The 25,838-nt window shown below is 59.2% G+C and overlaps 1 protein-coding gene across 6 annotated transcripts; it reads right to left on the reverse strand.

Annotated features, from left to right (window-relative positions):
* Window positions 1–1,115: 1,115 nt before the first annotated feature.
* Window positions 1,116–25,831, reverse strand: HCFC1 (host cell factor C1). 6 transcript variants are annotated; one of them, XM_035711396.2, is made up of 26 exons: window positions 24,648–25,831; window positions 18,641–18,789; window positions 18,262–18,422; window positions 17,432–17,640; window positions 16,389–16,473; window positions 15,780–15,886; window positions 14,421–14,600; window positions 13,959–14,318; window positions 13,533–13,693; window positions 12,808–13,005; window positions 12,212–12,436; window positions 11,965–12,069; window positions 11,512–11,731; window positions 10,892–11,034; window positions 10,602–10,740; window positions 10,200–10,420; window positions 8,039–9,566; window positions 7,661–7,824; window positions 6,563–7,136; window positions 5,787–6,110; window positions 5,494–5,612; window positions 5,271–5,408; window positions 4,899–5,084; window positions 4,048–4,348; window positions 3,424–3,487; window positions 1,116–3,230 (listed from the first exon to the last, which is right to left on the reverse strand). In XM_035711396.2, exons 1-26 carry the CDS (start codon window positions 24,838–24,840, stop codon window positions 3,191–3,193), a joined length of 6,294 nt encoding a protein of 2,097 aa, XP_035567289.1. In that variant the 5' UTR covers window positions 24,841–25,831; the 3' UTR covers window positions 1,116–3,190. The 6 variants fall into 6 exon arrangements, with proteins under 6 accessions (XP_035567289.1, XP_035567288.1, XP_035567287.1 ...); XM_035711395.2 differs by having other exon boundaries at window positions 5,787–6,107; window positions 6,563–7,139; XM_035711394.2 differs by having other exon boundaries at window positions 6,563–7,139.
* Between the last annotated feature and the right edge of the window lie 7 nt (window positions 25,832–25,838).

The following is a 25,838-nucleotide window of genomic DNA, read 5'->3' on the forward strand; positions in this document are numbered from 1 at the left end:
GCCTGGCCCCAAGTGCCCTGCGGGCCACCGCGGGGCAGGGGGCAGGCAAGCGGAGGGATGGTGTAGGGGGGAGGCAGGAATCCTTGCAGCCCTCCAACAGCCGGCAGACCTGCACAGGCCCCTCCCCTCCTGGGGCCAGCCCCCCACGGGCCCCTTGCACCAGCTGGCCGGCGTGTGTGTGTGTGTGTGTGTGTGTGTGTGTGTGTGTGTGCGCCCTCCCCTCCCCCTGGGCCCATGTCCGCACCCCCTCCCCACCAGACCTGGGCTCCGAATCAGATGAGAACTGGTGCTGTGGGGATGACAGAGCCCACGGCTCCTGGTATCAAGATCAACAGGGCAGGACCCCACACGGGACACTGTGAGCCCACTGGAGTGAGCACCAGGGAGAGAGAAGCTTGCCCTCAGAGGCTTTCCGAGAGGTGGCCGTGCGCTGGCACTGCATGGGTACACGCACCCAAAGAGTGGAGATGGAGCGACTGGATGAGAGGGTAACAAGGCCCTTGGGTCCCTAGCACGAGTGCCAGAGTGCCAGGCTAGAGCGCTGCTCCTCCCGACCAGGTGGCGCTAGGCACTAAGCCCATCCGTTTCACCCTGGCTGTACCACCCGCATCAATGATGCCGCCGCCAACAGTTGAAAGTTCTGCTCCTTCTCTTTTGGGGGCCTGACTCGTGTGTGCATGGTATTCGGTCCTACAGAGCCTGCTAATAAGCCTCAGACCCAAGAGCCACCCCGTAGGCGATCCAGGTCTATCCTACGGAACAGACGCTCCAGGGGACCTGAGCTCTCAGTGGAAAGAGCCCAGGTCAGCCCTCCCCACTTGTCCAGGGTGGCTGGTGGCTAGTGACCTGCCAGTCCTTTATCCCAGTCCTCCGTCCTCTGGGTGCAGGAGGGAAGGTGATCCAGTCTCTAGGCAAGGAATGGGCAGCAGCTGGCCAGAGTCCCTTGACCTCACTGGAGCCTTGAAGCTTGGGAGGCAATCGGGAACCCTGCTCACTGCCCTTCGGAGCAAGAAGCTCCTGGGCGGGGGGGTGTCGGTGAGCCACGGGGGTGGACGGCTGTGTCACACCTCTAGCCTCCTCCCCGGGAGCCCTAGACACAGTCAAAGAGTAGGTAGTTATTTCAAAAAAAGTCTTTTAATTGTTCAAAATAGCACAAAACGACATCGCACTATGGTAATATTGAGTCACGGGGGTTACTCTACAATAGATGAACGGATGTACTGTTCTCAGAAACGAGAGAAATCAAAGGGCGCTCAAGAGAAGGGCAGGGAAACAACGGGACCAGGCGAGTGGGCTCCAAGGTGACTGACTAAACGTGACATTTTCCACAGCGAAGTATACTATAGTACAACAGACCAGAGGCCCCAGGAGCTGTGGGCCAGTGGCAGGGGTCTGCGGAGGCCGGGCCCCTCACTGCAGCTGCATCTCCAGGGCAGAGATGGGGGATCTGGAAAGATTGGCTGCTCGCTTGAATTCCTTTTGCACAACCTGCTGGCAAGCCTTGCTCAGCTCCTAAAGCTTGGGCGTGGGGCAAAAAGCTGACTCAGGAGCCACGCTAAGCAGAGCCCGAGCCTCCCAGGTTTGGTCCTGGGAACATGGGCACAGCCCTGCAAATTCACAGAACTGGTGACTGGTGCTACTAGCCCGCTTCTCCAGGGTCCGTGTCTTTCCCAGGGGCCGCGTCTTCCCCAGGGTCCATCAGGAATGACACCACACATATCTGCTCTCCGAAACCCAGTTCCCCTCCATCCCCTCGCCCCACCCCTTTTGACACAAGGCTGCCTGAAGTGGGTGGCTGCAGGAAGCAGCAGTTGAGGGTGGCGATACTATAAGCCAATTGGCCAAGGAGGGACCCTGGGGGCGGGGGTGTTGAGAGCACGTGGACCCAGGACCAGCTCCTTAAAAACCTGACTTTAGGCTCCAACAGACTCAAGTTCAATCTTACAGGTAAAGAGCAATCACCCATGGGGAGTGAGGTTTGACAGCTCACCCCTCCTTTGTCCCAGAAGCCCAGGGACAAGCGAAGGGGCGGATGGCAGGGGCCATCAAGAGGAGACTGGGCCAGGCAGCAAATGCCAGGCCCGCAGGGAAGATCCCACGCCTCTCCTGTCCCGGCTGCCCCCAGCTTTTCTTCCAGAAAGGTCCCTGCCAAGGCTTAGCCAAGGAGAAAAAAGTAAAAGTTAGGGGGGGGAGGGGCAAGGGGGGAGGAAAAAAAAAGATACACATTCTGTACACAGCTAACAACAACAACAACAAAAAAAAGGGACAAAACCCCACACGCTAAGGCTAAAATTACAATAAAAATGTTAACTTCATCAATTCCAACTTAAAAAAAATACAACAAATGCAGCAGTTGGTGGTGTGGCCCCTGGCCCCGACCCAGGGGCCAAAGCCAGGCTCGGCGGGGGCTGCTCTGCACCCCGCTGGGAGTCAGGAGATTTGCACGGAACGCTGCTCAGGCCACCGTGGGCTCATTCTTCCCCCTTTCTTTCTTTTTCTTCTCATTTTCTAGCTCTCTAATGGGGAAAGAAGGAAGGGGAATCGGGTCGGAGTACGAAGGCCGCCGAGGCGGGGTTGCACAAAGCTGAAGCCCGGGGCCAAGAGGTGGTGGGATATGTAAAGGTAACAAAGTAAAACGGAACCAGGTGGACATCTAGTGCGCGGGCGCCCCGCCAACGTTCTCGGAGCAGAGGCAGGGGAGGGGGGCCAGGGGCGCCTCTCTTCTGCTTCCATGCTGCAGCCCCTCCCACCCTTGGCTGCCCCCTCGGAACCAAGGTGACAAACTGCAAGAGGCGTGCGGGTACTGGAGGCGCGTGCTTCCCGTTCTCTGCGTCGTGTCTGCTTCATCTGAAGTGTCTGTCTAGCTCCCTCAAGGGCCTCGGAGTTCCGGGCTCGCTCGGCTCCCAGTGGACGGCACTGGTAGGGAGAAGAGAGGAGGAGGGCACACTGTTGTCTCACTTGCTCACTGCTCTTCCAGATCGGCGTTCTGCTTCCTCCCACAGCAATGGTAAGATGTGCTTTCTTGAGAGTATTTTAAAAACAGAGAGAGAGAGAGAATGAGTGGCGGCCAGTGGCTCCTGAGGGTGAAGTGTGAGCGCCGGGTGGGTAGGATGGGTGGGCCCTGGCAGGTGGCGTTCTTGAAGCAGAAGGGGGGGTCTGGCGAAGAATCCAGGTGCAGGGGAGCTGCCTCTCACTGACCATCTGCCTTAGATTTCTTTGGAGCGGATTTCCTTGGGAGAAGAGAAGAAAAAGGAAGGATCAGCGTGGATCTTGACAACGCGGGGAAAGCACAGGTGGGCCTCGCGTGGGCCTCCCCCGGGCCGGTACCTCACACCCCGTTAGCAGCCCCCTCCGATGCTGCTTCTTCCCAGGAGCTGTCTACCCCCAGCCTCAGAAGGCTCCCGAAAGGGGTTTCCTGCTTACATTTCCGGAGAGGACATGGGCCGCTTGCTGGCTGGCTTGGCGCCAGAGCTGTCTTTACTGGTTTCTGCAAGGAAAGTGGAGCCATGGGCAGGTCAGCGAGGTGGGCAGGCAGGACGACTTCGGCCACACAGCAGTCCACCAGCCAAGAGGACGAGAGCAGACATGATGTGGCCACCCTGCCTGCACCCTAGAGAAGCCTCTTGGCCCCGCCGTCACCGGCAGGCACATGGAGACTGATGTGTGCCACCTGCATGTGCCACCTCCTGCGGTCGTCCTGGGCCCAGGTCAGAGGCCTTCACTGTTCTCCCCAGTCAGCGTCATGGGAACTGGCACAAAGCCCGACGGGGCATGCCACGATGTCCGTTCCACACCCTGCCCCCTGGACTTGGGCCTCACCCTGTACCTCCTTCCCTTCAAGTTCTTGCAATCCCTCATCTCGCCTCAAACATCCCTGGAAAACTTTCCCTGAACCCACGGATGAGGCAAGGTGCCCCCCGCCAGGCTCCTCCACCATGGAGCACCCACCTCAGGCTATCTCCCTTAACTCCTGCAACGGTAAAGCTCCAAGTCCGGGCACCCCACCCTATGTCGTGACGCCCAAGGAGCCAGACGAATGACACCCACCTTGCAACCACCTCACTTGAGTAGCCGGGCCATAGCCCTTCTCGTTGCGGGCGGCGATGCGGAAGATGATGGCGGGCTTGGTGGTGTAGTCGATGTGAGCATTGGAGAGGCTGGAGGATTGCACCAGGCAGGAGGGGCTGGGCCCACAGTACACCCGCATGAAGGCCAGCTGGGCCGGGGTGGAACTCTTGGGCTCGCCACCCGCCTGCGAGCTCTGGATGGCCAGGTACACCGAGTACTCGATGATCTTGCCGGAGGTCACAGACGGCGGCTCCCAGGTGAGGTGAGCACCATCCGGACTCTAGAACCAAGGGGCCAGAGGTCAAGCCATGCTGCCTGTGGCCTTTGTGACTATCTCACTCTGCTTGTCCAGGAACAGGAGCGAGAACGCTTCACAGCTTCCAGAACCGACTGCTCATACCTCACCCCCCTTCCTGACACAACAGAGCTATTTCACAGCAGACGTACGGAGCTCTGAGGACATGGCCTCGCCTGCCCTGACCCAGAAGGCGGCCTGACGGAACGGCGAAATACAATGAACAGGGACTGAAAGCATAGCCTTCCTTCACCTGCTCTGCCACCGACCATGCGACTTGGCACTTAGTCTCCTGGCGCCTCAGTTTCCTCATGAGATCCCAGACCTCTTCAAGATGATGAAGGATTGCATAAAAAAACACGTGCAACATGGCAGGTGACAGACCCTCACTGAACACTAGCAGCTCGGACTAGTGTCCGAGACGGGGAGGGGGACGGCCAGAAGCTGCACCTCAGACGGGCACTCCCAGCGCACGGACTCAGCCTAGGCCTGCTCTACTCCGGCTGGGCACACGGTCATCCCACAGCACACTCACTTTGCTGATTTTAATGGCACAGGGGGCCCCTGGGAAACCAGGCAGACACGTCTTAAAGGCCGAGATCTCGCTGAAGGGCCCTCGGCCACAGGCATTGATCCCGGCAACACGGAACTTATAGGCTGTGCCCGGCTGCAGCTCCTGCTTCTTTAGCTGGTTGTAGTCGGGGACGGTGCCCGAGTCATCCTGGGGAAAGGGACACAGGCAAAGGAAGCATATGGAGCACGCTCTCCACGTGGCTGTCGTCGGGCTGGCCTCAAACTGGAAGACGGTCCTGGGGAACTTTAGAAGTTCCCACAAGTCCCAATACCTGCCTCACAGCCACGACCCCCCCCCCCCGCCCCCAGGGCATCAGCTCCCAGGAAAACTTACGTCTGAAGGAACAGCATCATCTGGTGGCAGGAAATAGTGTGTCACCATTACGTTGGTACCCTTAATGACCCCCACATCAAACCACTGATTCTCCTTCTTCACGGGGGCTTTGCTGGGCGGGGGCGGTAGGTCTGGCTTCTGGAAGGTGGGAAGGAAAGATCAAACCCTCAGCCTTTGGGGCCCAGAGGCAGCACCCCCTGAAACCTCATCATAGCACACTCACCACGCCCAGAGACTCAATGCCGTTGGCCACCTCGGTCAGGGTGGCCGCAGCCTGCAGCTTTGCGGGGCTTGCTACCACGACGGGCTGGGGGGCCACAAAGGTGTTGGAGGGGGCCAGGCCTGTGAGGAAGGAAAACGTCAGCGGGAGCCACCCTGGACACCTGGCTTCTGCGGGGGAGCCCTTCTATGGGGCCGGACCACACTTGTCATCTCTGCGGGGAAGGCCCAGCCGCCCGCCCGCAGACCTTCTCTCCCCGGGAAGGGCGCACTAGGCCAGCCCCCACCCCTGCTTACTCTCGGTGCCCGTGGAGGGCAGCAGGGCCACAGTGCTGGGGACAGCCGCGGCCAGCTCATTGAGGCAGTTGCTCTCGATGGTCGGGTCGTTGAGGCTGTCAGCGGGCGCCAGAGCCTCAGTGGGGAGGTGGTGGTGCTGCTGTTGGGCCTGCGCCTCCTGCAGCTGCTGCTGCTGCTGCACCAGGGCCGCCAGTTCCTGCTGTGTCAGTACGATGGGAATGGTGGTGGCCTGGCCCTCCTGGCCCTCAGCCGACAGGTGGCCCAGCTCCGCCTGCGTCACAGCTGCTGCTGCCTCGGACGTGTCCATGGGCTCCCCGGTGCCTGCTCCAGTGGGGAGAGCGGGGGGCAAGGAGTGCTACTCAAGAGGTGTGCCACACGGCATGGCCCAGCCCCACTTCCTGCCACCGCTCCACTCCCCTCCTAGCCTCGAGTCCCTGGGGGCAGCTGTGATGGCCGTGGGCCCCACCTCCTGGCCCTCCCTGGACTGAGGCGCTCTGCCTACTTCTTGGGTGCCAAGCCCAACCCACTCGCTGGGCCCATCCTCCTGTTCATATCCAACTCCTGCCACTCTGGCAGGGAGCGAGCCTCCTCTTCTGGGGCTGCCCATCACTGTAGCCACCCAGCCAGGGCGGTCAGCAAGAGGCTCCAGAACCCCAAGTCCTTGCTCCTCCTGAGGGACCCATCTTCCCCTTGGGGCTCCCATCTGGCCCAGACTGAAGATGCTGTGGTTAGCTCTTCCATGCCCCCACCCCACCCCCACCCCGACCAGCACCTACCCATGACGGCCTGTTGTGCAGCCTGGAGCACCGCCTGGATGGCCAAGGCCTGGGCCTCCTCTGTGGCTGCGGCCTGGGCAGCCGCTTCAGCGGCGGCAGTCACCGCCAGCTCCTCAGGGGTGAGGCCCGTCACCATGAGGGTGGTGGTGCCCGCCTGGGCCTCAGCCATCAGCTCTTGAGGAAGGGACAACTGGTCTACTTCGGACTGTGTGGGCGGGGGCGGCTGGACCACCACGGTGGCCACCACAGCTGAGCTGGTGGGCTCCTGGCCCGAAGACGGGTCCCCTGTACTGCTCAGATCCACGGCGGCTTGGAGCTCAGGGGTCTGGGAAGCTGACAGGACCTCGGCGGACTCCCCCATCAGGGGTGTGGAGGCAGGCTGCAGGAGTTGCCGTGGCGGCAGCTGCTGGCGAGGCCCTGGCGAGGCCTGGAGTTCCTCTGGGGGCTGCAGGATGTCAACAGCAGAGAAGGGCATGTCAGAAGTTTCTGTGTTGGCTATGGTCACTGTTATCGTGGCCGGGATGGGGACTTCGGTGGTCAGAGCCCCTGGGGTAGCCTCAGTCATTGATGAGATCTTCTAGAAAGGGAGAGAAGCCCCCGTCAGAGGGGAGGAGAGGGCGGCCAGAACCAGGCAGCCTTCATCTTTCCCTGGAGACCTGGATTTGCACTCTCCGTGGGCCAGCGTAACCCCATTCGATGGGAAGGGGCAGCAGGTGACAAGAGAAGCGAGGGGCGCAGCAAGGGAGACCCTTGGGACCTGCTGGCCGATTTTCGCCCATCCTCAGAGAGGCTTCCTGGTCTAGCCAAAAGGGCACTCCAGCTCCCGCCGCGTCACTCGTACAGGTTACAGCCAAACGACAAGCGATGGGAAACAGCCACGGAAATCAAAGCGTCTCAGAGACGCTGGGGCCTGGGAGACCCCCGCCTCCTGGCCCAGGGAGCGCGTGCGCCGCAGGCTGCCCTTTTATGGTCAGGAAGAAGGCCCAGGAGCAGCCCGTGCCTGGTGCAAGAGCGACACCTGGTGTCCAATTCGGGAACAGCACAGGCCGAAAGCAGTGGGTGGCAGGGAGGTGGCACAGGGGATCCTGGGGCTCTTACCGGCACCGAGGGACCTGGGACCGGTGTGGACTGTGTCACAGTGGTCACAGCCCGCGTCAGTGTGGAGGACACGGTCGTTGTAACGGCACTGGAGCTGGTGATGTTCACGCTGTCACCCTGGGTGCTCTCCACCTCTCCCTGGTCACTGGCCGCTGGTGGGGGATCTGTAGGGAAAGGAGGCAAATGGGAGGGTGACGAGTACTAGGCCAGCAGGAGCCCCAGAGCCTCCAGGTACTCGGTTGCCTGGATCTGTGCTGGAACACCGAGCCCCAAGAAATCTGACTACTGGCCTCTACCTAGGTGGATCCTGGTCACCTCCCTCAGCCTTTGAGCCCTGGGCTCTGGGAGACAACCAACGCCAAGCCAGTCTTCACTCACCTTGGTTTGAGCTCATGTTGGAGGTGACTGTGGTGGCTGTGTGCGTGGTGCCCGTCTCGTGCGTCTCACAAGGGGGGTTGGAGCAGACCCTCTGTGTCGGGAAAGGAGCCAGCAACGAAGCACCAGCCTGGGGGGTGATGGTGGGTGGTGCCGCTACTTCCAAGCCCGACTCTAGGGTCCTGTGGGAGGGGACGGTATCGGGGAGCAGGGCACCCACACTGACTGACATGGTGGTACCGGTGGAAGTGGTCTGGTGTGTTTCACAGGGGCGGCCGGCAGGGGGCTGCTGCCCACCCTCGGGCTGGCCCGCACCCCCACTGGACGTGGCGGTGGTGGGTGTATGGGTGGTGCCTGTCTCATGGGTCTCGCAGGGTGGGTTGGAGCAGACCCGCTGGGTGCTGCCTGCGTTCGAGGTAGTGGCGGTGTTGGTGGTGCCCGTCTCGTGGGTCTCGCAGGGTGGGTTGGAGCAGACTTGGGTGACGGTGGCCGAGGGGCACAGCAGCGCCTCCAGGGCTGTCACAGTCACAGCAGGACCAGGTGAGCTCTCATACGCGGGCATGGGGGTCCCCCGGGCCTCGCTGGGCTCCCCGGAACCCATGGTGGAGCGGACTGTGGTGGGGGTGTTGGTTGTGTGGGTGTGATGGGCCTCCAGTTGGCGCCCCACGGACACCAGCTGACTCAGGCTGGCCACGGGGGTGTCCTTGCCACCAGGAACGCTGGGTCTGACCTGGCCGCTCACGGGAGCCAGCTGCACAAAAGTGGTGCCGCGGCCACCAGACTCCACGGCCAGACCTGGCCCAAGGAGTGGGCCAGCTGAGCATGGGGCTCCCGTGGCCATCACAGTCATTGTGGTGCTGGTCACACTGGTCTGGCGGGTTTGGCACAAGGGCTTGACAAAACCCTGGGCTCCCTCTGACGCCCCAGGGGCCACGCCAATCCGGACCACAGCGGGAGTGCTGCCAGCCACGTAGGCACGCCGGGCGTCTGGCTGTGGGTTGGTGCCGATGCTGGACATAGCGGTGGTGGCGGTGCTGGTGGTGCCCGTCTCGTGGGTCTCGCACGGCGGGTTGGAGCAGCTGTGCTGGCCGGCCATGTTGGACGTGGCGGTGGTGGCCGTGTGCGTGGTGCCCGTCTCATGGGTCTCGCACGGCGGGTTGGAGCAGACGCGAACCACGCTGCCGTTCTGTGGCCCGACCGTTGAGGTCACGAGAGAAGCGGCTGCCTCCTGTCTGTCACAGACGAACTGCACTTGGGTGGGCTGGGGTTGCCCCCCGAGATTAGCCACAACGGTGGTGGTGGCCGTGTTGGTGGTGCCCGTCTCGTGGGTCTCGCAGGGCGGGTTGGAGCACACCAGCGTCACGGTGCCTGGCTGCACCTCCCCCTGGCCTGAATCGGCAATGGTGACTGTGGCCGTGGGCTGCTCTGTAGTAGGTGAGGCCAGAATGGACACGGGGAGGTCATGCACGGGCTGGGCCTCAACGCCACTGGGCGCCGTGATGAGAGTCACCTGTGTAGGCTGAGAGACAGGCTAGGGCAGGAGACAGAAGAGAAGAGTTACCTGTACACCTCTGCAGCTTGTCATGTGTCTGGCCTTCCCACCATCCTATCATGTCACCCGTGCTGGCTCCTAAAGCCACAGCCCTAGTACATGCAGGACCTGCTCGCCCTGTCGCCCAGCTCAGAGACCAGGGAAGAGGCATGGCTTCACCTCCAAGGCCATGAGGACTGGGAAGGGGCTGTGGGGTCAAGTCAGAGGCAGAGGCTGAGGCTAGTGCCTGGCCAGGGAGGGAGGGAGGGAGGGAGGGAGGGAGGGAGGGAGGGAGGGAGGGAGCCCCACCCACCCTGCACCACACAAAGGCCAGCAACAGCCACTTTTGCCATCCACCAGTTCAGCTTAAGATGCACAAAAGAGAGAAAAACGCTATACACGCACGAAGATGAACTATCGATTGCATCCTCTACGCCGTAAGAAAAAACACTTGGCCAGTGTTCAAAACCTGTAACCGCCTGAGACCTGATGTCTCACCGCAACAGACTATCGGATGGTGACTAAGAATCGCAGTGGCGCAACAGGGAAGGAAAAGGAGCCACACAGGGGAGGAAAAGAGGGACAGCCTCGGGCTGGGGCTCATCCGCACGCTCACGCACGCAGGCACCCTACCTGCATGGTGATGGTGGGGGTGGTCAGCCCACCGGCCGCCGTCAGTGTGGTCTGCGCGGCCGAAACTGTGATGGCAGTGGGGTTGATCACTTGGCTTGAGAGGGTGGCAATGGTACCCAAGGTGGTGATGGGTGTGGCCAGGGAGGCGCTGGTACTGTGGCCCCCAGCTCCGGCCAGGCTGGTGGAAACGGTGCCTGTCACTGTACCGAGGGTTGTGACACCTGGAAGGGGAGGGGCCACGGGGAGGGTTAGGCCCTCAGCTGGGGCCTTACCCCTGCCCGCAACTTTTCACCTGGTGGGGCCAGGGCACTGGGGGCTCTGGAACACACTCCATGGGAACAGAAGGCTGGGAGAAGGCACCTCTCCCGTGGGGAGGCGGGCCCAGAAATCTAGGCTACACACCTGTGGTGCCCTTCACAACCAACGTGGTGACAGCTGGCTTGACGGCAGAGACAGTGACAGGGGTGACCAGGCGGACACCCCCCATGGGCACGGTGCGGAGGATGGTGCCTGGCTGTCCAGGGGCCCCCTTTAGCACCACCTGGAATGCCAGAGGAAAGCACCCCCATGTCACTCCAACGTTGCCCAGACCCCGTGCCACCCCCACCCCCGGGCCCCTCAGGAGGACACATGTGGCCTGCTGGGGTCCTGGACTGGACACTGGGGTGAGGGGAGAGGCAGGCATGCCTCACCTGAGTCACTCCTTGCTGCCCATGGCCAGTGGCGATTTTGGGGACAGCTGTGATGATTTTGGCAGGTGCTCCAGTTCCAGAAGTCATCACCTTGGTGGTGATAATGGTGATGGGGGACTTGATGCCAGGACTGCTGGTCACACCTGGGCGAGAGGGACAGCTTGGCTTCTGGGGCTCCTCTCCACGTCAGTGCCCATTCCCCATTTCCCTTGAGCCCTCTCGAAAGTAGTTCCTTCTACCACCCCTTGATTCAAACCAAGTACCAATTACAGCCGCACCCCTGCTGCCTCCCTACAAAGGTGAAATAAAAGGCAAAGAGAGGGGGATCCCTGGGTGGCTCAGTGGTTTAACGCCTGCCTTCGGCCCAGGGTGTGATCCATGGAGTCCCAGGATCAAGTCCCTTATCAGGCTCTCTACATGGAACCTGCTTCTCCCTCTGCCTTGTCTCTCTCATGAATAAATACATAAAATCTTAAAAAAAAAAAAAAAAAAAAGGCAGAGAGAGGAAGAGAGGAAACGCAGAACCAAACCAAAAGCACGCCCTAACCCAGCATCCAGCATCCACTCGCCTGTCCAGCGTCAGCCTCCCAACACCCTCTGTCATCAGGGGAGGCCCCTACCTGTGGCGCCAGCCTGTGTGATGATGGCTGACATGGGGATGGTCTTGATGATGGTGGTCGTGCCAGGTTTGGTGGTGCTTGGGGACACGCTGCTGATGCCCAGAATGGTGGGCTTTGTCCCAGCCCCACTGGCCTGCGTGGTGGTGATGATGGTGGTGGGCTTGCCATCTGCTGAGGTCACTAGCTTCAGGATGGTCCCGGCTGGCAGGGGCCCTTTGGTCTGCAAGAGTCAAACAGGTAGAAGGCAAGGGGAACTGGCATCACTGCCAACATGGAAAGTCTGGCACAAAGTCTGTTGTGCCTCCTCTCTACTGGTGGCCTGAGCACTCAGGGAATGTTTGGAGACCATGAGTGACGGGACCAAGCCATGGGACTCTGTGCCACACGTGCTTGAGAGACCTGCTCTAGGCAGGGATACAAGCCCCTCTTGCAGCCCGGGGCCCACGAGCTCACCTGGATGATCTGAGTCACCGGGCCCGTAGATGCCTGGCCTGTGACCGCTGACGTTTGAACTGGTTTGGTCTGAACCACTGACATCACTTTGCCAAGGTTGGAAATCTAAAAGGGAAAGGATGGAGCAAGGAGTGATCTGGAAACCAATCAACAGTATGGCTTGGGTTCGGGCTCTCCTGGCATAGGCCCAGGGCAGTGCCACGACCTGGTAGCTGTCACATGCAGCAGAGTGGAACCTGTCACTCACCAGAGCGCTGCCTCCTGGGACAGAGATGGGGCTCTTCACCAGGGTGATGGTCTTGGTGACTCCACCCACCACCGTGGTCACCACCTGGGCTTGCTGGGCCACAGTCACAGTCCCTGATTTGTGGACTGTGATGATGGGGCGAGTGGATGTGTTGGCAGCAGAGGAGACGGATGTCCCCACCTGGGCGGCTGCAGTCTTCAGCATTCGAGTGGCTGGGTTGCTCACCTTGAAGGGGCAGAGAAGAGCTGATGAGCGGGACAGAGAGGCCGAGCCTCCACCCAGAAAGTCCCGGCAGGCCGACAGCTCCCACCTGCCTGTTCTCCTACCTGCCCCCACCAAGCCACCTGAACAACGGCTCAATTTGCTTTGCCTTTTCTTTAGTAAAGCAAGGGAGGATACGGACCGCACATCTAGCCTAAGGCCAGCACACCCCCAAAAGTAACCACTGACGCCGCAGCCCACGGCAAGCAGCCATGTGGGCCAACAGCCCTGCAGGTTGGTCCAAAGCCCGAAAGGAGTGAGCCCTGTCTTATTAGTGCCCAGGAGGCCCTCACCCCAAGGCTGCTGGCTCAGAAGCAGGCCCAAGTAATGCTCACCATGACTGGTGAGGAGGCCACCTTTACAGTAGCCGGGAGGGTCGTGGTGCCAGGTGTCACAGCCACGGTCTTGACGATGGTGGTGCCCGCCGGGACGCTCAGCACAGTGGGTGCTGAGGAAGGAGGGATCTTCTGGGTGGCGGCAGCTGCAGCTGCCAGCGCAGCCATGCCACTCATCTGTGGGCTGCTGCCAATCACCTGTGGTGGGCACGGGGAGTGTGAGCCCACAGAGAGCAGCAGTGGTGGGTTCTGCTGAAGTCCCCATAGCAGGGAACCCCATCAAGCAGCTCAGCCCTGCCAGCTTAGCATTCATCTCAGCAGCATCTCTTGGCCCCAACCTGGCCTCCTGCACTGACCAGGTGCGGCAACCCAGCAGCCAGAGTCTGCCAGAAACTCTAGATCTTTTCTAAAGACCACGGAGTCAGATACAGCGCTCTCCTCCTGAGCCTGGGTCAAACCCTACCTGGCTAGATTCTCCCCTCAGGCTTCCTAACAAGAAAGTTCACGTTTTAAGACGCCTTCATCGGAATAGATTCAGACAACAGGGAAGTCTTTCTCAGGCAACAGCTTACAAACTTGTATTAACTCGGTAACAACGGGTTGCCTCATCAGTGCTTTGCAGCCAAGAAAAGCCCAGGCTGCACGGTGCTGGGGCTGGGTAAAGTCTAAGCCCAGTCGGCACCACGGATCACCAAGAAGTCCCACCCTACTCAATGGATCCTCACCGTCCCCTGGGCGCTCTGCGTTGGCACAACCATTCGCACGCCTGCAGGAAGGGAGGTCACGGTGACGGGGGCTTTCCCAGCCTGGCTGGCAGGTCGCATGGTGACCAATGGGGTTCCTGTTGTAGCCTGAGGACCGGTGACTTTGAGAACAGCAGGGACACCTGGTAAGGTAAGTAAGCGGCCACATCAGCAGAGTCCCAGGCCTCTGCCCGGTTCAGCGTGCAAACGTGAAGTGCCTGCTCGTGCTTCATGTCTGCTCCTTCCAGACACCCTCAGTGAGTGTGTCCGTAGGCACAACTGACCTTTCTCCCAGCCCTGGTGCTAACGACCGCCAGGTGTGCTGTCTCGAGCAGCCCTCACTCAGGGACACCAACTCCTGGTGGGCTAGCCCCTACCCTCAGGTAAACTGCCAGGCCCCCAGCTCACCTTGAGTCCTGGCTGCAGCGGGCACGGAAATCGAGCTGCCAGGCACTGTCGGCAAGACCTGGATGGTGGTGGTGGTCGGGGGCGCGGTGGCAGCCTGGGGCAGGAGCGTGATGCCTACTTGGGTCAGCGGCTGCACAGCAGGTGCGGCTGCTGCTGGGGCAGGGCTCTTGGGAGGGTTGGCAGGCACAGACGGGACTGGATTGGGTGTGGGGGAGGTGGCAGTAGCAGCCGTGGCAGGAATGTCATATTTCTGGAGCTGCAGAAGGTAACTGTCGGCTGTCGCCACTGCCCCCCAGCTCACCTCCAGGGAGTTGGTGTTGGCTCGCACCAGCTGTACCCGGGCGGGGGGCGGTGGCTTTTCTGCAATAGAGCACAGCTGGTGAGAAGGGGCCTCAGCATAAGACCCCTACCTGTGGCGCAGCTGTGCTGGGGCGGCCTATGACCCCGATCCAGCTGCCTTACCTGTTTCCAGGTACCAGAGATCCTTGCAGCAGACCTGGTTGTTCCAGGCCTTTCGGTAGCCGTCGCGCCCACTCCATATGTATAGGCGGGTATTGATGGCTACGGCACAGTGGCCAGCTCGGGCCCGGGGAATATTGTCCTCCAGCGTGTCCATCAGGATGGTCTCCCAGGCCATGGTATCTGGGGAGGGCAGGAGGGGGGAGGTCAGCAAGGGGGCAGAGGAACCCATAACCCCCAGTGGCCCTTTGGCCTTTCGCTGTCAGGGATGGGGAATTAAAAACAGGAAGTCATCAAAGATTACTAAATTAAAAACAAACAAACGAACGAAAAATAACTCAGTATGGCAAAAAGACCATAAAAGATAAAATTATAAACCACAAACTACAAACTGGGAAAACTATTTGAAACGCACAGCCAAAGGTTTCACTTCTTGCACATCAAACAACACAAGAGCCTCTAGAAAGAGATGGGCAAAGAGGAACGCGAGTTACAGAACAGGCGACAGAAGGATCTAGAGAGAGATACATACCCTCACTCAAAATAAGAGAAATGCACTTAAACCGTAAGGCGCCTGGCATTGATTCCCGAGCCTGTTGCAGCCGGGGCTCAAGGTGAGCAGGGGGCGGGGGGCGGGGGCTGGCCCGGGGGGCGGGGGGAGAGTCGATCACCTATCCGACTCACTGAAGTGCAGTCTGACGGTTGCCGGGCCCGCACTGCCAGGGACATCTACGTGGGCACAAGCTCTGCACACGATGGCTGGGCAACAGCCTTCGACAGTGATTCTACCTCTAGGTTTTTGCCCTTCAAATGCACTTGCACGTAGGCGAGAATGGTGCAAGAATACTCACGGAGTAGCGTCTGTGCAAGTTTCAACACCTTGATAGCAATTCAAAAGAATGAGGCCGCTCGCCGTGCGGGGATGGGATGGGATGGTCTCCAAGACAGAGTAAACGGAAAAGGCCAGGCGCAGCGCCGCGGAGAGCAGGCTGCCGTGGTGTGGGTTTGTTTATAGGGGAACCTATAGACGGTGCTTGTATATGTAGAAAAGTCCCTGCCGGGTGGACGAGAAGCCACCAATGTGGCTGTCTCTGCAGAATGGGAGGCAGGAGGGAGGCTCTGCACAGTTAAGCTTTCGTGCTTTCAGATGCCGGACCATGTGTAGGGAAAGAGCCTATTCAAAAAATGAAAGCGAGGAGCATCCTCAGAGTGCTCTGACCAGTGGCTACTGCTCGTGGATTCTAGAGGCACAGGCCTTAGAAGCAGCTTCACTCCCTGCACACCCCACACAGCTCTCGGGACTGAGGAGGGCCAGCCTCCCGCAGCCCTCCGCAGGCCACTCCAAGCCCGAGGAGGCCATACCCAGGTTGAGACAAGCCAGTGTGTTGGTACACTTCCACTCCTTCTCGTGTGTGGCCACTTTGACGTCATCCATGACGAGAGGCACCCAGCCACCAAACACGTACATTCTGGGACGAGGGAGGGAAGAGTAGGAGAGGGTTGTAGAGGAGGTGCCAAGCTAGAGGCCACCTCTTCCATCCAGAAAGTTCTAAACACGCTTGGTCCTCCAGCTCTCCCCAGGAGAGTCCCCCAGGACGCATGAAAGGTCTCGATGCAGCCCTCTCCTAGGTGGCTCAGCCCTCACAAGAACTGTGTCACCTCCACCATGTGGCACCGTTCCTTAGCTCACCTAAAGCTCACCTCAGTCCCCATCATTCTCATATGTGCTTTGGGACCTTGGTGTTGACAAAGACACCCACCTGCTCGTGGAGAGTATCTAGAACAGTCTGCGCCCCTCTACCCTGAGTCTGTCTTGGTCTCCCAGGGTCGTAATGTAAAGACGGGGCTGCGGAATGCTAGCCCAGCCAGGAAGAGGCCTCCTCGGGCCTTAGGAATTGCAGGAACGAACACTGAGAGCCCTTTTGGAGCGGGGGTGGGCTGGGAAGAGAGGAGCCATGGCCAGCTACTCACTTGTTTCCTATGGTCGTGGCTGAGTGAAGACTTCGAGGAAGAGGTGCCACCCCACTGAGACTGGGTTTATTCCACGTCAGGGTCTCTGCAGAGCAATGGAGAAGGGAGGATTAGCTACACTAGGTCAGAACCAGGCCCTCCACCCCAGAAGATGGTCCCCAGATGCAGGGAAGGCTCTGGAAGGTGGGTGCCCACCCAGTTCAAGAATTCCATGCCTGGCCTCCCTACAGCGCACAAGAGGCCCTCTAGTGACCAGGTTCCAGCATTTCCCAAGCTCGGTTCACTATCCTGGCAACTGCATCTCTTCCAACACTTACTGAGCACCTGCTATGAGCCAGTGTTGCTCTCAGGGATTGGGGTAGGAGCGGAAAGCACATCCTCAAAAGGCACCGCACTTCATACGCCCTACTCTCCATAAAATGCGTTCACCCCCATTCCACCTCCACTGTCTAAGACCGAGTTCTGGGAAGCGCCGTGCTGCTAGGAATCTCACGGTAAATGGTTTGAGTGCCAACACTGACCTACAGGACGACGTAACCCTATAGAGATGTGTCATCAGCCATCTCGTCCCCTCAGCTTTCCTTCAGGCCAAAAACCTGAACTTCTCTCAACCACTCCTGACACCCACTCTGGTTACGATCCCAAGTAGCCCCTGCAGGTCTCATGGTCTCTCAACATCCGGTCTAACTGTGAGAGACCAAGGTGTGTCATTCCCGTTAGTCTGACCTCTGACGAATGGAGAGAGACGAACGCTACCTCACCCAGCCAATACCACCCTAGAGAGAGCTTTATCTCCTCCCTTATCCTCCTCTAAGATAGTCACCAACTCCGTCAATGAAGCCTTACTCTTTCTGAAAAGCAATGCCACAAGCTCAAGGCAAAGATGACAGCCGCAAACAGGGTCCCGCTCCTACTCTGCCACGAAGAGGAGGAGCAGCTAAGTGGTATGCTCACTCCATCTCCGCACAAACCCACCCTACGCCCACCACCCCATAGACTAGCTGTGCTCCAAGGCTCCTGGGACAGGTGCACCCATGTCTTACCAATATCCAGGGTCCAGAGGTCCCCCAGCCTGCAGCCACTCATCCCTCCGTAGATCACCAGCTTGGACTTCTTATTGTCTTTCTCAGTATAGACCACAGCCGTATGTGACTCCCGGGGTGGAGGCAGGACGCCGTAAGTGATGGGGATGTCCCAGGCTACGACTCCGGAGCCTGGCCGCAATTCCAGGATATATAAGTCATTCAGGTACCTGGAGAAGAAAAGTCAGTTATGGCAAGCCCTGACTGCCTGCACCAGAGGCCTCACCAGCTTCTAGGGGTGAACAGCAGAGTCCGCAGGAGATAAAGAGGGGCTAGGTCCACATGGACTGCAAGTTCTTCTACCCTTGGTCCTAAGAAGGGGCTGCCAGAAGCTCCCAAGGATGAGTGGGAGTCCAAGAGGAGCAGTGGGATGGGGTGTGCAGGGCTGCCTCGCACACAAAACGGGCGTTATGCTAAGGCCTCCTGGGGTAAAGAGGGGTGCTGGTTTCGGACTACCTTCAGACTTCAGAAAGGCACTCGGCCACCGGCCTTGGAAAATATCATCGCTAAGTCTGCAGGCAGCAAAAGCTAGGAAGGAAAGCACCAGCTCTAACTTGGTCTGAGGAGCAGGGGTCAGCCAAAGGCAAGATGAGTTTCTACCTCTTGGCCCAGCCCTCCTGCCATGCCACCTCCTCTGCGTTAGAGACCTCTGAGACAGAAAGCTCCTTATGGGGCACCTACTGTCACCCTCTCATTTCTCAGAAGAAAGGGACTTGGCACGGTGGGGTTGGTTGGCACGTAGCTAAGAACACCCACCCCCATGATTCCACATGAAGAGGACAAAGCCTCACCTTGGAATGTTGTTCTTGGGGTCCTCACTATCGTTGGCCAGACCCCCAAACAGGTAGCATTTGTTGCCCACAAGGGAGAAGCTGTGCCCAAGCCGAGGACATGGAGGGGGCCCATTTTTGGGCGTCTTGGCTTTGAGTCTCTTCCATTCCCACCGGCTTGCCTGTAAAATCAAGATTTGGATTGTATCAGGGATGAACTGGCCCCCATTGGGGCCTGGGCCATTTGTCCTAGAGGGAGAAACCAGGCAGGAGGAGGTAGGCACCCGAATGGAATAGGAAGGTCCTGGGCAGCGCAGGGTCGCCCCCTCTCCTGAGGGTGGGGTGTTCAGGGCAGCCTCACCTCCCCCTCAAACACTGAGAACACAGTGTGGGCCGTTACCTGGAGCTCATAGAGGTCGTTGCTGTATTTCCCATACTCCACCATCCCACCAAACACTAGCAGGCGGGTCCCGTCACACACGAAGCCATAGGCTGCACACCCAGGGGGGATGTCCCCTCTCACGGCTGGGATGAACCACTGGTTAGTTGCTGGGGAACGAAAGGAAGCAGAAGTCAGAACACTTCAGGAACTCCTAAGAACCAGAGTCCCCACTCCTCTTACTCCCCGAATCCAGCAGCCTGCCAAACATAGTCTGAGAAAGAAGGGGCTGGCCCTCCCTCCAAGCCACCTAGAGTTCTAAGCCCCCTGACCTCAGAGGCCACCTCAAAACAGCCTGCAATCACCCGTTTCTCATCAAGCCTGTCTTAATAAGCAGGAAGTCACTAACCAAGATAATTTATTAGCTTCTGGGAATGTGGCCACTGACTTCCTTTCCGCACTGCTCAGTAGGACCCATATTGGAAAGAAATGTCTAATACCCAAAACACCCTTCAGTGGCTGTGTGAACCTCTTTATGGGAGCGCAGGGCTACACCTCTAAGTGGCTCAAAGAGTGACTGTGGCCAGCCAGGGCCCTCCCTCCCTGCAGGTGCTAGTGGCAGGAGGGGGGGGAGCAGGTGAGGGAGACCAATCACAGCAGCCCAGCCTGCTGGCTGAGGGTGGGGGGGCAGCGGCAAGAATCAATCTCTGCTGGCGTCTCCTAGGTGATGGTCCACAACCAGCCACCCCTCCCCTCGTGCCACACCCATACTGATCTAGAATATTCTTGAAAGCCAGAAGTGGTGGCAGCAGCATTAGCTTCTATGGCAGCCTTACAGCTTCTGCTGGCTGTGGAAGCTTCCCCCAAATCCATCATCTCTAAATGGGGGTGGAGTGGAGAGGCCACCACCGAAGAAGGTGAATGAGAAGTCCTCCCTTGCCCCACCCATCACCCCACTCTTCCCCTCCACTCCAGGCTTGTGTCCTGGTTTCAGCTCCCTGTACACCTGCCAAGCCAGGGCCTCCCAGAAAAGTCAGAGTACACATCCTCCTCTTTTGAGGGGTCCTTTTCATTACATGTTAATTATTTAAAGAACCGTCCCTAAACAACAAACCACATTCTCTCCAAAAACTGGGTGCCTGACACACATTTGATCCTACGTCCCTAAACAGGCTGTGGTCAAATGAGAGTGACTTGAGACTGAGGTGCCTGGGGGGGTGCGCAAGGGACCCGAGCATGAAAGGAGCAGCCCTTGCGTCCAAATGGGGGTTAGGATCCTCCCATGGAGAGGGCCCTGAGAGCCCCCAGCTGCTCATCTGCTTCTCAGCCTTTCTCTATAGGCACGTACCGGGTCTCTAGCAGCTCTCTCCTGCATGCTAGGTGACAAGTCCTATGTCACCACCCCAAATCCCCATGTACACTTGGGCCTCCTGCCCTCATCTAAAAGCACACTGTACCTCCTGAGACTCTGACAGCCTTTCCTGGGGTAGAAGTGCCCCTACACTCACCGCTACCCAAAATCTCCAAGTCAGTTTGGAACAGGCTGTTGATCCTCCTCCGCAGCACCCCCATCCCTCCTCCACGGTTCAGTGGAGTCACCAGGACTCCAGGATACCCAGGAGCAAGCCGCCCCCACCCTCCGCCTGCCATTCTCCTGGTGGGGGTGCAGCGCTGTAGTGCCTGTGGCACACGCATGCGCCCAGGCCCCAGTCCCCCCCCCCACCTTGCTGTCACCCCTACTGCATGTGAAAAGCAACAATGGTGGAGCCGCCGAGGCAGACCCCCATGCACACATCGGAAGAGGTGGGGTTCCACCCAAGTTACCAAGATAACAGCTGAAAGAAGCCTTGGAGACCACCTCAGCCAAGACCCCGCGGTTGATAAAGGAACAGGGCCAGGAGGGCAAGTGACTTACCTGAGGTCATAGAGCAAAATAGACAGACAAGAGCCTTGTCACCAACTTCAAAGTCATCACTATGTGCCCACCCAAGGGCCCCATGTACCCAGACCCATCGGCCGCCCTCACTCACCTGAGCACCCTCACAGCTGCTGCACAGAGCTCTGGGGCCATTAGGGGCCCAGTATTCAGGGCTGGGACAAAGCCACATGGCAAACAGGATCAACCCACAGCTTTCCATCACGCTCTAATCACTGATCCAGCTGGCCAGCTTGGAAGTGACCTGCGACGTCCCAAGAGCTCACAATCGCCAGCTCATTTAAGAGGAGCTGATGCTCTAGAACACTCAGGGCCGGGACCCTCCACGCCAATGTCAAGAACAGTCTTGTCAGCGAGCACTGTTTCTGGTGTGAAGCCACACGCCCGGTTCTGCCCGCGAGATGGCACAGCCGCCGTCTCAAACACACCTGCTGCTCAGCTGTCCCGTAATCATATTATCTCTAGCTCATCGAGCAGGGCATCTCGTAACCCCCTCTGGATCCCGCATTCTCCATTCAGTCTGGCTTGTCAGTGCTCTCAGCTGGGGGGGGGGGGGGGTTTGAGGAGACGAGGCCACCTGCATGCAGGACCCTTCATGGGATGACCAGAAACATGACTCCACCCTTTCTTTCCTCAGCAAGCCTGAAACCACAGTTTCTGGGTTTTATCAGCTGCCGCACCCCTTTCCACACTCGCCAAAACCCATCTGTAGTAGCTCCTGTCAACCTCTACGCATCACCCCCTAGAGACCGTACCACCCAGTTGGGGAGACAGTCCACAGGTGCCCGTTTTGCTCGCTCTGTCATGCCGGGGCGCTTCCTGTGTGGCAGACGCAATGCCAAACGTGGGGAGGGACAGAGAAGACCACTCCCATCCTCGAACTCCCAACCTAGTAGGAAGGCTGCCATGCCCTCCACTTGCAAGGGGAACAGCAGCCTGGGAGAGGTCTCTCTGCACCACACCCAAACCTTGGGAGCACAGAACAGGGCATCTGGCAGGGGGGGCTTCTCAGAAAAGGTGAATTTGGAGCCAGGCCTTGAAGGGTGAACAGGATTTCCTGACAAATGAAACTAACAGGGCCAATCAGGAAGTGACTGCAAGAGCCAAGTGAGAAGAGAGGAGGTCTCGGAATAGAGGGCAAACAGATTTGACACAAACCTAACTTAGCGGCCAATTAGTTACAGGGACAGAGGCACAGGGAGGTACTGCCAAGGTGGTGGCCTGTGCCTGTTAACTGAAGGAAGAGACAGCCCAACGGTCTTCATGAAGATCTGTACCCCAAGCGTTTCCGCGTGACCCTACCGCCAGCTGGTAGGGTGACCCTAGACCTGTCACTTCCCCTCTGGGACCCCGATTTCCTCATGTGCAAAAACAAGGAAGTTATACTACATGTTTTCCAAGGCTCCTTGCAGCTGTCACAGTCACCAGATGTTAGAGGACCACTGAGGTAGACCAGCCTTGGGCAACTGGTTCGGTGGCCAGCCACACCCTCCCCTTGCCAGGGCGCACCCCACTGTCAGTACCAGGTCCTCTCGGTAATCCACTTGGCTACGATGAAATAAAATTCCCTAAGGCCAAGCACAGTAGCTACCCTAAGACCTCCCAAAGGCCAAACAAGTGTCCCCCAGCCGCTGTGATAGCTGTCGCGAAAGAGGAAGCACACACACTTCAAGTGTCACCCCCAGATCGCTGAGCTAACCAAGGCAGCAAAGTGCTCACATACACCCGAAAGCGCCCCCTGGAGCCCTTAATCTTAGCAACAGGGAATGTTTCCAGGCAGATCAGCTCTCTCTCCAAAAGGTCTTTCATCCCACAGAAAGCAAAGTAGAAGAGGCCTAAGGAATACGTGCTCTGACCCGCCTGGAAACAGTAACGGTAAGCAGAAGGGCATCTGTCAAGGCAACAGCTCGGGCTGACGGGCACGTGCATCTGTGCCACCACAGGGGGAAGAGGGGCAACACTGAGCCCGGTGTCTCCCAAGAACTCAAAAACCTTCCACTACCAGAACCAGGAGCAGACACCAAACACAGGCCAAATTCCTGCTCCGTTCAAATAACGGGTAAACACCTGGCGAGGAACGGGGAGCTGGGTCAGCTAGCGGCTCTCCTGAGAAGTCGCCTAAGGAGTTGATTAGCGCAGTTTCCAAACTGCTAACCTGAAGGAATCCAGGGCCGCAGCCCTTTGGAAGCTGCCTACCCTCTAGTACATGACATGCCCTAGCAGATGGGGAACGAATTAATGCCAAAGTGGCCAATTCATTTTAATAAACTAATGAATATGCACAAGCCCCTGGAAGCAGTGGACTTTAGAGCGGATGGTAATTAGGCCCCTGCCCTACTTTCTAAAATTGTATTTCCCTGTTAAGGAGGCTGCTCCAGGCCTTATGAGAATAAAGTCAGTCCAAGGAGTTTAGAAGGTTCTGCTCAGGGCAGTGGCCTCTCTAAAAACAGCCCTGCCCCTCGGCCTTACCTTACCGAGCTAACTGCTGCCACAGCAGCTGTCTGAGCTGGCATGGAGCACCACCAAGCAGCACAGCCTTGCTGGAGGCAACAGGTGCTGAGTCCCGGAATGCAAAGGGTCACCAGCACCCCACCAGCCTCTGAAAGTCAACTTGGTAGGGGCAACAACCTACCGGGAGCACAGAGAGCTGCCCTCTCTGCCTCAGGGGAGGGAGAAGGAGCACCCAGTTCTCACCATGCTAACCACCTTCTCCCTTGGGCGCCAGGTCCCCACGCCAGAGCAACCTCAAAGCTGGGAGGAGGTGCTCGGGTTCGAGAACCTGGTATTGCCAGAGCCGTGGGAAAGAATGGATCTGGAGCAAGTGGACTGTGCTAGGTGTCATGTCAGGAGGAAGAGCTGGAAAACAGCTCCTGGCCACCACCAACCCGAACGCATCCCCCTGCTGCAGAGGGGAACTTCCTAAAAGACCGCTGACAGGCGTGTGGGTGTGCGTGCACGCGCGCCAGCCATCCTGTGCTTTCCCCTCAGGGTGTCTTGGTCTGTCAGGCTCTCCTCAGAAAGACGGCCTGCAAGCCCAGTGGCCTCAGGGAGAGTGCCTAGCCCTCCTTCCAAGCGAGGCAAGGTGCGGTGGGCCAACGTGCCTACAACAGGCAGCAACATGGTGCGCAAACCAGGCCAAGAGGCCACTACAGGCCAGTGGCCGCAGGAAGAGGGGAATATGCGGCCCAGTCCCAGACCTAGCAAGGACGCTAGGTCTTTCCGTGTCCGACAATCCCACTCCTCCCAATCAACAACGCCTCGGGTTTGAGGGAGAAATGAAAATGGAGAGGATAACGTCAAGCCCAGAAGCAGAAGAGCTAAGGGCCCACCTAGCGCACTACGGATCCCTGGAATGCAGCTCCTACACTGGAGCCCCCAGATGAAGAAAAGAAGCAACCCGAAAAGAAGAATAGTACAGAAGTAAATGGCGAAGGGGGGAGCCAGCAATGCCGCCCTATCTTCCAGTCCCCAGGGCTCCCCAGCCGGGCACACAATCCCTCCCCGCCCCCTACCCAGTCGGGATTAGGCTGCTCAACTCTGCCCCTAATCCGTAATCTAGAAGCTGTCATTTCTCCCGAATAAGCATCAAAGATGAAGAAGAGCCGAGCAGGCGCAGGAGGGAGGAAAGGGGTGGGACTCCCTGCGCCAAAGGGACGCATCCGCCAGCCCGCCCGGCGGGTAACGGTGTGGGTCTCAAGTCAACGCCGGCAACGCCCCCGCCCCCTCACCAAGCGGACTAGAGAATTTCTGATAATGAAAAGCGCCCCTCAAATGCAGGGGAGCGGGAGGGGGGCGAGAGCGGGGGGGGTACGGGGAGACGGGGGGGGGCAGGGAAGCCGGGCTGAGCAAAGGGTCGCAGAACAGAGGAGAGAGCAGATCGGTGCAGAGGGAGAGGGAGGAAAGGGAGGAGGGAGAGAAGGCAGGAGGGGAGGGGAAGAGAAAGGAGGGGAGGGAGGGGGAGAGGAGGGAGGGGAGGAGGGTGGGGGAAGAGGAGGAGGAGGAGAGGGAGGGAGGGAGGGAAGGAGAGGGAGAGGGAGAGGGAGGAGATGGAGGGAGGGAAAGATCCCAGGACCCAGCGGGCTTTGCACTCACCCGTGTTGTACACGTGCAGTTCGTCCACTATCCCCTCGTTGCCGCCGCCAAACACCACGATGAGTTCCTTGATGGCCACGGCGCGGTGGCCGTGGCGGGGCCGGGGCACTGGACCCGACCAGCCCACCACTCGCTTCCAGCGAGGCTGCAGGAGCACCGCTGGCGAGTTGGCGGGCGACACGGCCGAAGCCATAGTTGCGGGAAAGGCCGCGGTGGAAAAAAGTCACCAGGCGGGAAAGGAGCCCCCCAACTGCTCTCACACACACCCCCTTCAGTCTAAGGTAGCTCTCACGGAGAAGCGCTCCTCACACAGCGGTGGACGGCTCCATGGAGGCCGCCATCTTAACTACCCTCCTTCCCTTTGGCTCTTCCCCTGCTTCTAGCTCACCCCGTCTCTTCAAGAGCCTCCCGAAACTTTCGAGCGCCTAGCCCCGAGAAGCTGGAGGCCGCCAAGTCCCGCCGCCCTGACTACTCGCCCGGGCGCTCCCGCTTACAAGCTCGGGCGGGAGGCCCTGGGAGCCGCCATCTTGAGCCGCCTCTCTCTCCTCCCTTCCTCAGTCGTAGCCCTCCCCCGCCGGAAATGGCGGAGCCCCGGCCCGGTTCCCACACCCCCCAAGTCCCCTGCACTGGCCGGCTTCCGGGGCGGGTGGAAAGGAGCCACAAGCACCGCGGTTGTCCCAGCCCCGCCGGCGCTCACACCACAATTGTGGGAGCCGCCATCTTGAGACCGTCCCGCTTCCCCGCCCAGCGCTTAGTGCAGCCGCCGCTCCCGAAACAGCCTCGACACTCGTAAGGGACAGAGGCGCGCCGGAGGCCGGTGGAACGAACTCGAACTCTCGGGGGCTGCTCGGAGACTCGCGCCGTACAGCTTGTGAGGTCTCGAACCTCTTCCCCGAGCCCGCCTCAGCTGCTCAGACTGCGCCTGCCGCCCTGGGAGCCGCCATCTTGAGACTAACTCCCCCTTCCCCCCTATTCTCTTCCTCCTGGGTCAGTTCTTCCACTGCAAACCAAACGCAAGGCAGCGTCCGATCCTCGCTTCCCTCCTTATGACTCCTTCCCACAGGAGCCGCTTCAAAGAGCCAGAGTTAGGCCCCGAAGTGGCAACTGTACGGCAGGAGGAGCGGTAACGGCAGGGCGCTCATGCCTCCTCCCTGGGAGCCGCCATCTTGTGTGAAGAAGTAACAACTAAAC

This window comes from Canis lupus, chromosome X (genome assembly GCF_003254725.2).
Source record: "Canis lupus dingo isolate Sandy chromosome X, ASM325472v2, whole genome shotgun sequence".
Taxonomy (NCBI): domain Eukaryota; kingdom Metazoa; phylum Chordata; class Mammalia; order Carnivora; family Canidae; genus Canis; species Canis lupus.